The sequence below is a fragment of the Ranitomeya imitator genome, chromosome 6 (assembly GCF_032444005.1).
Source record: "Ranitomeya imitator isolate aRanImi1 chromosome 6, aRanImi1.pri, whole genome shotgun sequence".
NCBI classification, from domain to species: domain Eukaryota; kingdom Metazoa; phylum Chordata; class Amphibia; order Anura; family Dendrobatidae; genus Ranitomeya; species Ranitomeya imitator.
The window spans coordinates 525,145,904-525,158,333 of NC_091287.1; the positions used below are offsets into that span (position 1 = coordinate 525,145,904).

Genomic DNA, 12,430 nt, shown 5'->3' on the forward strand with positions numbered 1-12,430 from the left:
GATCCTCTTTAATAGTGTTGTTCAAGGGGTTTAGAAATCACATTTTTATGTTGCCTATGATGGATCCCTTTGAAGAAAGACTAAAAAGAGTGTACCACTTTGAATTACTTAGCTTATGGATTTCATGATTCCCCATGTAATACTTAATTCAGCCTGTGGAGGAACTGCAGGGAAAAGTAACACTTTCTGATAGGCTCCTACAGATTACTGTTGATTGCTGAGGCAGCTTTAATAAATGACATTTATTTATTTTTTTGGCCTTTTCTAAAGTAAAACTATTATAAAAAGCAGACAACCCATTTAAGTCATAAAACAACGCTAAGCCTGTCTGATTAAAGGGAGTGTTGAGGTGGTAATAATCCTGAAAAACTCAAAATGTTGACTCTGTATGTACAGTAGCCAGGAATTAAAATTGGGTTCAGTATAGTTGAAGGGGGTTTTACTGTAAAAGGCTGTGTTCACACTGAGTTTTATTTTTTCTGAGGCTTTGGAGCAGAAACTCTCCAGGTATGAGCAAACGGAGTCTTTTTGTTGAGTTTTCGGAGCTGAAACTGCCAATGCCTTGTAGATTGAGGCAGAGCCACCAAGTTTTTCCAGGCGACTATTCTTCAAGAAAAAGCCAGTGCCAATTTTTCCTGCAGAGGGTTCATCGCACTTCTCCCGTCAATCTCACGACAACTAATATCTTCTTTAATATCTCAATTAAGATTGCGAGCGGCTCCTGAAGAATAGACACTGAAGTAGATAAAAGAAGTAACAAAATACTGAAGATCTGCACAGCAATGTCCTTTTTATATTGCTGCGCATTATGTTCATTCATTTTTTTGGGCACTTTTTCAGGTGGATCCTAAACGGCATTCGCATGATAAAGACACCATGTGCACATACCCGTCTTTTTTAGGTACATTCCGCCACACAAACCACCTTAAAAACCAGGAATGTCATTATTCCATAGATTCCATAGACATGCATATGTTCATTCTTTTGAATGGTGCTTGAAAGGTTTTCAAGTGTCTTTTTTCCACCAGGTGTTTTTAAAAATCTTTTCAGAACAAAATAACAACGTGGATTCCGCATCAAAACCACCTGAAAAAAAAACAAAACATAATGCACAGCAATGTAAAAACGGCATTGCTGTGCACATATTCAGCCTTTTGTTACTTATTTTAACCCCTTCATGGTTCAGAAGCTGTGAATTGGTTAACACTTTCTTCAGGTGGCTTAGTTTGGAAGCCATCCGCTTTTTATTGTTGAATATATCGGGAAAAGATGCTGCCAGCAGAACAGCCACTGAAGACGACGGCATAACTGTCAGCGAAGAGTGGTTTCGACGTCGGAAGTAAGGCATCATACCCTAAATCAGTTTTTAAAATTTTGAAATCTGTCTGCAGAAAAAAATTCATAGAAAAATTTGGGTGAATGTAGCCTGAGTGTTCAGTTTCCCTGCAGCACCTCCACAGGGGAAATTAAGTATTACACAGATGTGTGTAATTCAGGATAGGAAAGGTCCTCCAGTCCTCCCTTCTCCATTTCTAATCTGCTGATGCATCAATATAACATTGTAAGACTTGTACATTTCTGCTCTCAGAGCCGGTCCCTTCCCCTCGGGATCTCAATGTGAGAGATATCACCACGCACAGCTTCAGAGCTTACTGGACACGATTCGCTCCAGATATCGTCATGTACAGGCTGACATGGACGCCCCGTACTGGTGGTACCACTCAGGAGGTAAATGTCCTTTTTACCCCGTAACATAATTTTTGGTGATTTGTTCCGAGAGAACATTAAGTCCATGTACATCATATGTACCGGTATATATGTCCTGGAGGTCTCTCTATCTCTTCTCCTTTTTTTCACATCTAATAGTATAAGGGGCTGGTTGCTCCTCCTTTCTGTAGACATTGAGCACTTTTCCTCTGGAGTTGTGAATGTAGTTGATCTGAGCTCATAACTGGCCTGAAATCGGCTGGTGTATATGGCTCATATCCTATTGGCGGCAAATTGGTGTTTGCTTTCTTACTTTATTTTTCCTTTAAAGGGGTTGTCTATCTTGTAGGGACTTTTTTTTAACTTAAATGCATGTATTTTTTACTAAAATTCATTTTTTGTAATTGGGTTTAATAAAATTTTTTGCACCGTTTGCCTTCTACAGCCTTTGTAATGCACCGTCTAATATGCAGACTTTAGAATGAGTTTACTGAGAATCCGGCAATGAGCTCATTCTGACTGTCCAATGGGAACGTTTGTGACTCTTTAAGCTCCTCCCAGCAGATTTATAACCACAGATCACATCATTACATGTGCCGGAAACAAAGAGGCTGTAAGAGCCAAACAGTGCCACATTTTTAATGAAACCCAATGGCAAAAATTATTTTTAGCCCAAAATACATGCATTTAAGCAGTTGCGGCGCCCCCACGTAAGGGCAATGGGGTACTTGGTACCGGGTCCTTCAGTTCCTTCCTCGAGGATGTCACGGTGGCCCGACCCGGACCGTGGCCCTATGAGGGGCGCCCAATGAAAGGTGATGTAAGTTTGTCAAGTGTTCGTGACGCCACCTGTGGTATTCGGTCAGGGTGACCGACGCTGCTTAGGGGTCCACTGGGGTGATGTTATGGCAGCTAGATGGTATACCTTACCACAGGTGAAGTGTATCCCCAGGGCTTCCCTGTAGTGTAGATGGTGATGATGTGAGGCGCAGTTAATAACGAGGACACAGTGGGTGCAGTCTCTTTACCTTTACTGAAGGCTTTTGCATCCGCAGTCCAGAGTGCAGGTTCACAGGGTAGGCAGGGTCCGACCGGTCTGATGACAATTCCAGAGTTCCCCTTATCCAGGTGGAAGTCAGTAGCCTACCTATTAGCGCTCGGGCGTTGTAGTACCCCCTGCTGAGCAACTCGGTGAGGTCCTCACAACTTTTGTAGATGTTTCTCTTCTCTCTGTCCCCCAGATGGATAGGACAAACCCGTATGACGGTGGTGGCCTGAGGCTATTTTATAGGGACCCTAGTGTCGCCCCTCCACCTTGTCTGCTTAGGTTCTTAGGTCGGACAGCCAACTTGGAATTGACTGCCCTGCCGGTCTCTGAAGTAAAGCATAGAGTCTATTACTCCCTCGGTGCTCCGGAAGAGGCAGCCTCTCACAGGACAGAACTCCTTCTGGTTTTCTATACTCCTTTGCCGTGACTTCGTGTCTCACTCCCTACGAACACACTTCGCTTCGTGTCCTTTCTAGGGATGCTGCCGCAATGTAGTGCAAGCGCAGCTCCGTGTACTTCTATCTTGCTGAGCCTTCAATGTCCTTTCCTTCTCTGTCTGCTTGACAGGGGTCTCCTGGGCCGAGCCCAGTCGGCTTCTCTCAACTCCCTCCTTCTCCTTCCTCTCTCTCCCTCCTGCTCCCAGCTTCTGCCTCACTTCCTATCCAACCCACCAGTTTTACCCATTTGTGAGGAGTGGCCTAGTAGATAGAACCCTTAGCTCCCCCTGGTGGACTGGAGTGTGAAATGTGCTGTGGGTCTTGTGATACCTGGCAGGGTGGACTCCTTCGGTGCCATCAGACGTAACATCACTCCCCCTGGTGGGAGAGCGACATTACTGTAGCAACCAGGACTCTGGGGCGCTGCACAAGCAATAAAAAAAATCCCCATATGTGGACAACCCCTTTAAGTAAAGAAAATATGAAAACTTTTGACATTTTTAACCAATAAAAAGCAAGTTTTATCCATTCTCATCAACTCTTTCCATAGGCTCTTGTAAAGGGAGACATCTCCTCCTATCTCATGGATGGTCTAACTCACAGCACAGAATATGAAGTCACCCTTTCCGCAATATTTCCAGATGAAACAGAAAGTGATTCCCTATCGGCTTTGGCTACAACTCGTAAGAAATCTTTTTCTGTAAATCAAAACATCTTAATTCTGTTTATTAGAAATTGCCTAAAATGTTCTTCATGATGAGTGGAAGTTAATGAAGTCAAAATGTAAGAGTAGGGTAGATGTCGGTGACAAAAAAGTCCCATGGTTCCCCCGAGTGTCATATTCTGCGGACAGATTCCTAGTGACTTCCTTGCTCCTTGTTCTTGTAGTCAGGGCCAGAAAAAGGTCTGTGGAATGTCATTTGCTGGTAAATTAAATTTTCTAATGTTAGGAAAATCTTAGGTCAAAGCGACTAAGCTAAGGTGGCTACAAGCATAATGGAAATCATAAATTATAATGCTATAATACTGTGCTAAGTGCCTTATAGTGCCTATATAATTTAACCATGCTGCCTTTAAGAGGGAGGTGTCACCAGATCAAGACTGCAAACATTTTGCTCTATAATATTCCAGTTGCTCCCCCGAGTATTCCACTTTTTGTATTTTTTAAATCCGCCATACGGTTCCAGAGATATGGGCCATTTAGTTATGACCTATTATAGCTGTTCTTTAAGAAGGGGGCGTGGCTCACAGAATTCTCTGGGGGCGTGTCTTGCATTATTACCTTTTGAGTAGTGCTCCTTGGAAAAGAACATGAGTAAATAAAGAGGCCAATATCTCTGGATCCGTATGGCGGATTAAAAAAAAACAAACATCGGAATACTCAGGGTAATAGCAGGATTAAAATAACAATAAAAATTGACCACTTTTGACCTGGTGACAGGTCCTCCTTAAAGGATACCATGGTCCTAGAAAACAGAAGAACTGTCCTTATGATAGTTCATCAGTGCTACATCGTTGGGGGTCTGAATCTTGGCACCCCCACTTATAATTTGATTGACTTCCCTGATTTGTTATTACTTTTTTTGTCTAATTTTTTTGGTGTTTTTTAGGCTGATTTTCATTTGCCCCTTGTTCTTTTAATTTGCACTTATTTCTAAATCTATTTTATATGTATTTGTCTTTTTATGTTATGTTTGTTACTGTGGCTAGGGTTTGATGTTTACAGATATTTTGTGCTGTTTCATTAATTGTTACTCCCCCCCCCCCCCCAAATGGAATGATTTTATGTACACCTGATATTTTTTACTCAAATTTTCTCTCATTTTACAAGAATATGCTGCGTTTTGCTCTCAAAAGAGCCTTTTTGATTTTGTGCAAAATTTATGAACCTCGTACGCATTTTGAAGAAGTTTCCTCAAAAAAATCATCAAATGCTAGAAGACACAAAAAAAAGAAAAATGACTTAAAAAAACATGCCATCTTTCATGGTTTACCAGGTGCAGAACCACACGCACTTCATTAAGAATGAGTGATCTATTCTCTTAGCAGATCGGTGAAGATCCAGGTATCAGGATCCCCCAAAGATCCGATAGTGGCGGCCTCTCCTGAGGATAGGAAATCAATTTTGTAGAATCAGAGAACTTTTTAATTTAAACCTGTAACCAAATCAAAAGTGGCCATTTTTTCCTCTTATTTTATTCCCTCTGATCCTCTGACTATTTTGCTTTTTGTTTTGTTTTTTAAATCCACCATACGATTCAAGTGATATAGGCCTTTTTATTAGCGCTAATTTTTATGGTCTTCACCCTGGGGGCGGTGCGCACGGGTAACTAAGACACGCCCCCAGAAAAACCCACAGTGAGGCACACCCCTTTAGAAAAAAACAGTAAAAATTTGCACTAAGTAAAAAGGCCAATATCTTCAGAACCGTATGGCGGATTTAAAAAAAAACCAAAAACTGAATACTCAGGGGAGTAGCGGGAATAAAATAAGAGCAAAAACTGGGCACTTATGATCTAATGACAGGTCCTCCTTAAAGACAGTGTCATACAGTGATCACATATTAAAGATATAATAGTCCAATACAGTGCTAAAATAATAAAATGTAAGATTTTTTTATATATATTTTTGTTTAATACCTAACATAAAGATGTATATAAATATCACATTTTCTTCTACTTTCAGTGACGAGAACTACAACTACTCCAACTACTGCAAGACCTACAACACCAGGTATGTGGAATTTATTGATTATTACTGTCCCTTTTTTTTTGCTAATCCTTGGGAAAAGAAATCTGAAATCTGAACAGGTTAATTCCACACTATGTGAGTAGATGGGGCTCCATGTGTGAAATAGGAGGCCAATACCCTGCCAATGTGGCCAATGCATATCAGACGGCAGCATTATATACCGTAATTGGTGTAGTATAGCGTTTATAAGGTTTTATGTAACTAGAGCCGAATCACCGATTAGTGGAAAGTTCTTTTATATACTTTGGGATTTCAAAATCACTGATTGCTGTCAATGAATGGAAATATTCTCGCTCAAATGCAGAGACGGAGCTACAGCAGAGCAAATCTTCTGACCTGAACGTTTACTCTGTATTTGGTTATGTGCACATGTTGAGTATTTGTAGCAGGTTTTTCTGCAGCAAAATTAAAGTGTTGGTCGAAAAAAATCTACGCAAAATACTCAAGTTTTTGCATGAGTTTTAGCTTGCAATGTTTTCCCATTTATTTGCAAAAAATGTTTAAAGATTTGACATGCTGCAGATATGAAAAAATAAAATTTCATGGAAAAAAAAATGCAGCGTGTGAACAAGACCTTTCAGTGAATGGCAATGTTTCCGAATTGTACAATACAGTGGCATGTAAAGGTTTGTGCACCCCTGGTAAAAATTACTGTTATTGTGATCAGTTAAGCATGGTGAACATGAAATGATCTCTAAAATGCCTAAAGTTAAAGGTGACACATTTTGTTTGTATTTTAGCCAAAAAAATAAATATATATATATATATATATATATATATATATTTTTTTTTTTTTTTCATCTTTTAAATGTTAAAAATGACAAAAAGGAAAATGGTCCAATGCAAAAGTTTGGGCACTTTGCATGGTTAGTACCTAGTAGCGCCCCCTTTTGCAAGTATCACAGCTATCACACATTTTGTAGCCAGACAAGAGTCTTTAATTTCTTGTTTGAGGGTTTTTCATTCTTTGTTCTTTGGAAAATTCTCCTGGTTCTGTGAGATTCCCGGGTCGTCTTGCATCCTCTGCTGTTTTGAGGCCAAGTCACAGATTGTCAGTGATATTCAGATCAGGGGACTGTGAGGGCCATTGTAAAAGCTTCAGCTTGCACCTTTTGAGGTCGTCCATTGTGGATTTTGACGTGTGTTTAGGATCATTCCATTTGTAGAAGCCATTCTCTGTTCAACATCAGCTTTTTACAGATGGTGTTATGTTTGCATCAAAAATTTGTAGAAATTTATTTGAATCTGTTCTTCCCTCTACCCGTGAAATTGTGCCATTGACTGCAGCACAACCCCAAAACATTGTTGATGCACCCCCATGCTTAACGGTTGGTGAGATGTTCATTTCCTGAAATTCTGTGTCCTTTTTGCTCCACACATACCTTTTATCATTGTGGCCAAAGAGTTCTATTTTAACCTCATTGGTCCACAGGACTTGTTTACAAAATACATCTGGCTTGTTTAGATGTTATTTTGCACTCTTCTGATGATGAATTTTATGGTGAGGACACCGGAGAGGTTTTTGTTCTGACGACTCTTCCATGAAGGCCATATTTGTGCAGGTGTCTTGGAACAGTAAAACAATGTACCACATCTCCAGAGTCTGCTAAATCTTTCTGAAGGTCTTTTGCAGTCAAGTTCTGATTTACCTCTCTAGCAATACTACAAGCAGCTCTCACTGAAATGTTGCTTGGTCTTCCAAACATTATTATAATTACATTTCAATCTGAGGACAGGGCAACTTGAAAACACTTCTTATAGCCTTCTCGTGCTTTGTAGGCCTCCATCATTTTCATTTTCACAGTGCTAGGCAGTGGCTTAGAAGAACCCATGGCTGTTCTTTTTGGCACAAGGTTAGAGGAGGCTGGGATTGTATAAAGCTGGAAAATGTACATCACCCGGTCTTTCCTACCGATGATAGTGAACAAACCACAACCTTAACAGGCTAATTAAGGTCTGAAAACTTGGACAAAATTATCTGAGCACACAAATCTCCAAACTTTTGCATAAGCCCATCTTCCTTTCTGTAAATTTTAAAATGTAAAAAGTAATAATATTTTTTTTTTGTTTGCCTAAAATACAAAGGAAATGTGTCATTTGTAACTTTAGGCGTTTTAGAGATCATTTCCTCTTCAACTTGCTTAACTGTTCACAATAACAGTAATTTTGGCAAGGGGTGCACAAACTTTTACATGCCACTGTAATATGTTGATCTGGGTTCCTGATCTGTTTATTTAGCATTCTAAGCTTTAATATTATTTAAATGGGTTATCCATGACTAAATATATTTTCGCTATGCCGTTAAGAACTAACAGGCAGGTACAGTCATGGCCAAAAGTATTGACACCCCTGCAATTCTGTCAGATAATACTCAGTTTCTTCCTGAAAATGATTGCAAACACAAATTCTTTGGTATTATTATCTTCATTTAATTTGTCTTAAATTAAAAAACACAAAAAGAATTGTCCTAAAGCCAAATAGGATAGAATTCCACATCAAACATAAAAAGGGGGTGGACAAAAGTATTGGCACTGTTCGAAAAATCCTGTGATGCTTCTCTAATTAGTGTAATTAACGGCACCTGTAACTTACCTGTGGCACCTAACAGGTGTTGGCAATAACTAAATCACACTTGCTGCCAGTTGACATGGATTAAAGTTGGCTCAACCTCTGTCCTGTGTCCTTGTGTGTACCACATTGAGCATGGGGAAAAGAAAGAAGACCAAAGAACTGTCTGAGGACTTGAGAAACCTAATTGTGAGGAAGCATGAGCAATCTCAAGGCTACAAGTCCATCTCCAAAGACCTGAATGTTCCGGTGTCTACCGTGCACAGTGTCATCAAGAAGTTTAAAGCCCATGGCACTGTGGCTAACCTCCCTAGATGTGGACGGAAAAGAAAAATGACAAGAGATTTCATCGCAAGATGGTGCGGATGTTGGATAAAGAACCTCAACTAACATCCAAACAAGTTCAAGCTGCCCTGCAGTCCGAGCGTACAGTGTCAGCCCATACTATCCGTCGGCGTCTGAATGAAAAGGAACTGTATGGTAGGAGACCCAGGAAGACCCCACTTCTTACCCAGAGACATAAAAAAGCCAGGCTGGAGTTTGCCAAAACTTACCTGAAAAGGCCTAAAACGTTTTGGAAGAATGTTCTCTGGTCAGATCAGACAAAAGTAGAGCTTTTTTGGCAAAGGCATCAACATAGAGTTTACAGGAGAAAAAAAGAGGCATTCAAAGAAAAGAACACGGTCCCTACAGTCAAACATGGCGGAGATTCCCTGATGTTTTGGGGTTGCTTTGCTGCCTCTGGCACTGGACTGCTTGACCGTGTGCATGGCATTATGAAGTCTGAAGACTACCAACAAATTTTGCAGCATAATGTAGGACCCTGTTGTGAATTCTGTTGTCGAGCTCCCTCCTGTGGTCGTGAATGGTACTTCGGTGAGTTCTGTCCGTGGGCTCCCTCTGGTGGCTGTGAGTGGAGCTGCTGCTTCTGAGGTTCCTTACACAGGTGATGTGGTTTATCCTTTGGTTGGCTGCTCTATTTAACTCCACTTAGATCGTTACTCCATGCCAGCTGTCAATGTTTCTGCATTGCTTCAGTTCGCTCTTGGATCTTTCTGGTGACCTGTCTACTCCAGCAGAAGCTAAGTTCCTGATAGTATCTAATTCGTTCATTGTTTTCTTGTCCAGCTGGATATCATGATTTTGCCTTGCTAGCTGGAAGCTCTGGGATGCAGAGTGGCATCTCTGTACCGTTAGTCGGTGCGGAGGTCTTTTTTGCACACTCTGCGTGGTCTTTTGTAGTTTTTTGTGCTGATCGCAAAGCTACCTTTCCTATCCTCTGTCTATTTAGTAAGTCTGGCCTCCCTTTGCTGAAACCTGTTTCATTTCTGCGTTTGGGACTTTCATCTTTACTCACAGTCAATATATGTGGGGGGCTGCCTTTTCCTTTGGGGAATTTCTCTGAGGCAAGGTAGGCTTTATTTTCTATCTCTAGGGCTAACTAGCTCTTAGGCTGTGACGAGGTGCCTAGGGAGCGTCAGGAGCACTCCACGGCTATTTCTAGTGTGTGTGATAGGATTAGGGATTGCGGTCAGCAGAGCTCCCACATCCCAGAGCTTGTCCTGTGTGAGTTTTAACTATCAGGTCATTCCGGGTGCTCCTAACCACCAGGTCATAACAGGACCCAGTGTGAGAAAGCTGGGTCTCCCTCAGAGGTCGTGGGTCTTCCAGCAGGACAATGACCCAAAACACACTTCAAAAAGCACTAGAAAATGGTTTGAGAGAAAGCACTGGAGACTTTTAAGGTGGCCAGCAATGAGTCCAGACCTGAATCCTATAGAACACTTGTGGAGAGATCTAAAAATGGCAGTTTGGAGAAGGCCCCCTTCAAATATCAGGGACCTGGAGCAGTTTGCCAAAGAAGAATGGTCTAAAATTCCAGCAGAGCATTGTAAGAAACTCATTGATGGTTACCAGATGCAGTTGGTCGCAGTTATTTTGGCTAAAGGTTGTGCAATCAAGTATTAGGCTGAGGGTGCCAATACTTTTGTCTGGACCATTTTTGGAGTTTTGTGTGAAATGATCAATATTTTGCTTTTTGCTTTATTCTCTTTTGTGTTTTTTCATTTAAGACAAATTAAATGAAGATAATAATACCAAAGAATTTGTGTTTGCAATCATTTTCAGGAAGAAAATGAGTATTATCTGACAGAATTGCAGGGGTGTCAATACTTTTGGCCATGACTGTAGCTTATTTAGGTAGTTGCCAACTACCTGCCTGCTGTTCCCGGCGCTGGTCTGTGTCACCGATGACCCCATACTGACCATTGAGTGACTCCCGCTGATGTCACATCAACAGAGCGGCGGCTTTCATGCTGATTGACAGCCGGCTACCCCCTGCCTAACTGAGCCCTGGTGCCTAGGGGGGCCCAAATGGTTCCTTTAGGCCATATGGAAAAGCCAGTGTTGTCAAAGACCCTTGATAGTTGGGGACCCTGTTGGAGATTTTGCATTGGCGCCCAGGATTTTCACCTTACACAACACAGATAGTTATACGTTATTATCCTTACAGTGGTCCGTTTAGGTATCAGAAACCTTCTAGTAGACGATGAGACCACATCCAGCCTACGCGTGTCATGGCTGATGACAGACGGCAATATTCGCCAATATCTGGTATCCTACGTCACGGCATATGGAGATCGGGAAGAAGTGGTAAGATGTGCAATTAAAATATGTAGAGTAATATGAGGAAAATGTATCATAACAGGAATATATCAAATCCGTTTTTTTATGTGGCTGCCATCTGCATTGCTTTTATAGGCACTAAATTTATTGAAAATTCACTCAAGGGTCGATAAATTCCGCGCATCTTCCGATATAACGCTTCTCTCTACAGCTGTTTTTACTCTGCCTCTTTTTCAAAGTCTATTTTATATGTGTTTGCCTGTTTTTTTTTTTTTTTTTTCATGTTCATCATTGTAGGTAAAGTGTGTATTTTCCAGTTGTTTTCGGACACAAGTCACTACATTTTTTGCACTGAAATACTTCAGCCCCTCCCTGAAGTGATTTTATGTATGCCTACAATTTTTTCTCAAATTTTCAGACGTTTTACAGAACATGCCAATAAAAGTTTGCTTTATTTTGCACCAAATTCATGAACCATGGGTGTCGTTTTGAAGAATTTGTTGCAAAAAAAGTCAATAAATACTGCAAGAAAAAAAAAAAAGAAAAACAGTTTACTGGCATTTGCATTTCTTTGTCTTCTCTTCTCTTGCGGTATTTATTGTCGTTTTTGTGCACATTCTTTTTCCCAAAATAGTGCACGTATATCACCAATTTTACCCAAAGCATAAAAAATCATCTTAATTTTTGTTTAGTATTTCTTTTTTCCTTTTTTTTAGTTGCAAAAAATCGTATATTTTGCAAAAAGGGTTTAAAACTTGCACACGAAAATAAATTCTCACATACATAAAATCTCTCTAGTAGGAGGAGGACTGGAGCAAATTTGCGCAAAAATGTTCCAACTTTTAGAAAAAAAAAAACGCAAAATAATGAATTAGATGAAAATATCTGGAAAACCTAAATCCTGCCCACGGCAAACTAAAAAAAATAGATGAACAAATAAACAAATGACTTTAAAAAATGCACAAGTAAAAAGATGAATATGGTGCAAATATTAAAGAGTAAAAATGCACAAAACGAGACAAAAAAAAAAGGAATAAAAACAGATGAATCTGCCTCTATGTATCCAAATTGTTGATGTGGATGTTGTGGATGTCACCATTTGCACGTAGCACAACGGATATTACTATAGAACCCCCACAATAAAGACGTTGGGTGGGAACGTAGCCTAAAGTGGCTTAAGACATAATGATAATCACCAATGGCACACAAGGATTATTAACGATCATTGCGTTTGTCCTATTGATCTCGTCCCAAGTAGACCACTCATATGGGTGTACCTCGATAAAGGGGGTGT

General features: G+C 40.4%; 1 protein-coding gene across 4 annotated transcripts in view; it reads left to right on the top strand.

Moving 5' to 3' along the window:
* Positions 1-12,430, top strand: part of COL14A1 (collagen type XIV alpha 1 chain) — a 230,554-nt gene that overhangs the window by 140,308 nt on the left and 77,816 nt on the right. For all 4 annotated transcript variants that reach the window (XM_069731833.1, XM_069731832.1, XM_069731835.1 and 1 more), the window contains 4 exons: positions 1,589-1,728; positions 3,743-3,875; positions 5,878-5,925; positions 11,024-11,163. In XM_069731833.1, the coding sequence (XP_069587934.1) occupies positions 1,589-1,728; positions 3,743-3,875; positions 5,878-5,925; positions 11,024-11,163 (461 nt within the window). The remainder of the gene's footprint in view (positions 1-1,588; positions 1,729-3,742; positions 3,876-5,877; positions 5,926-11,023; positions 11,164-12,430) is intronic.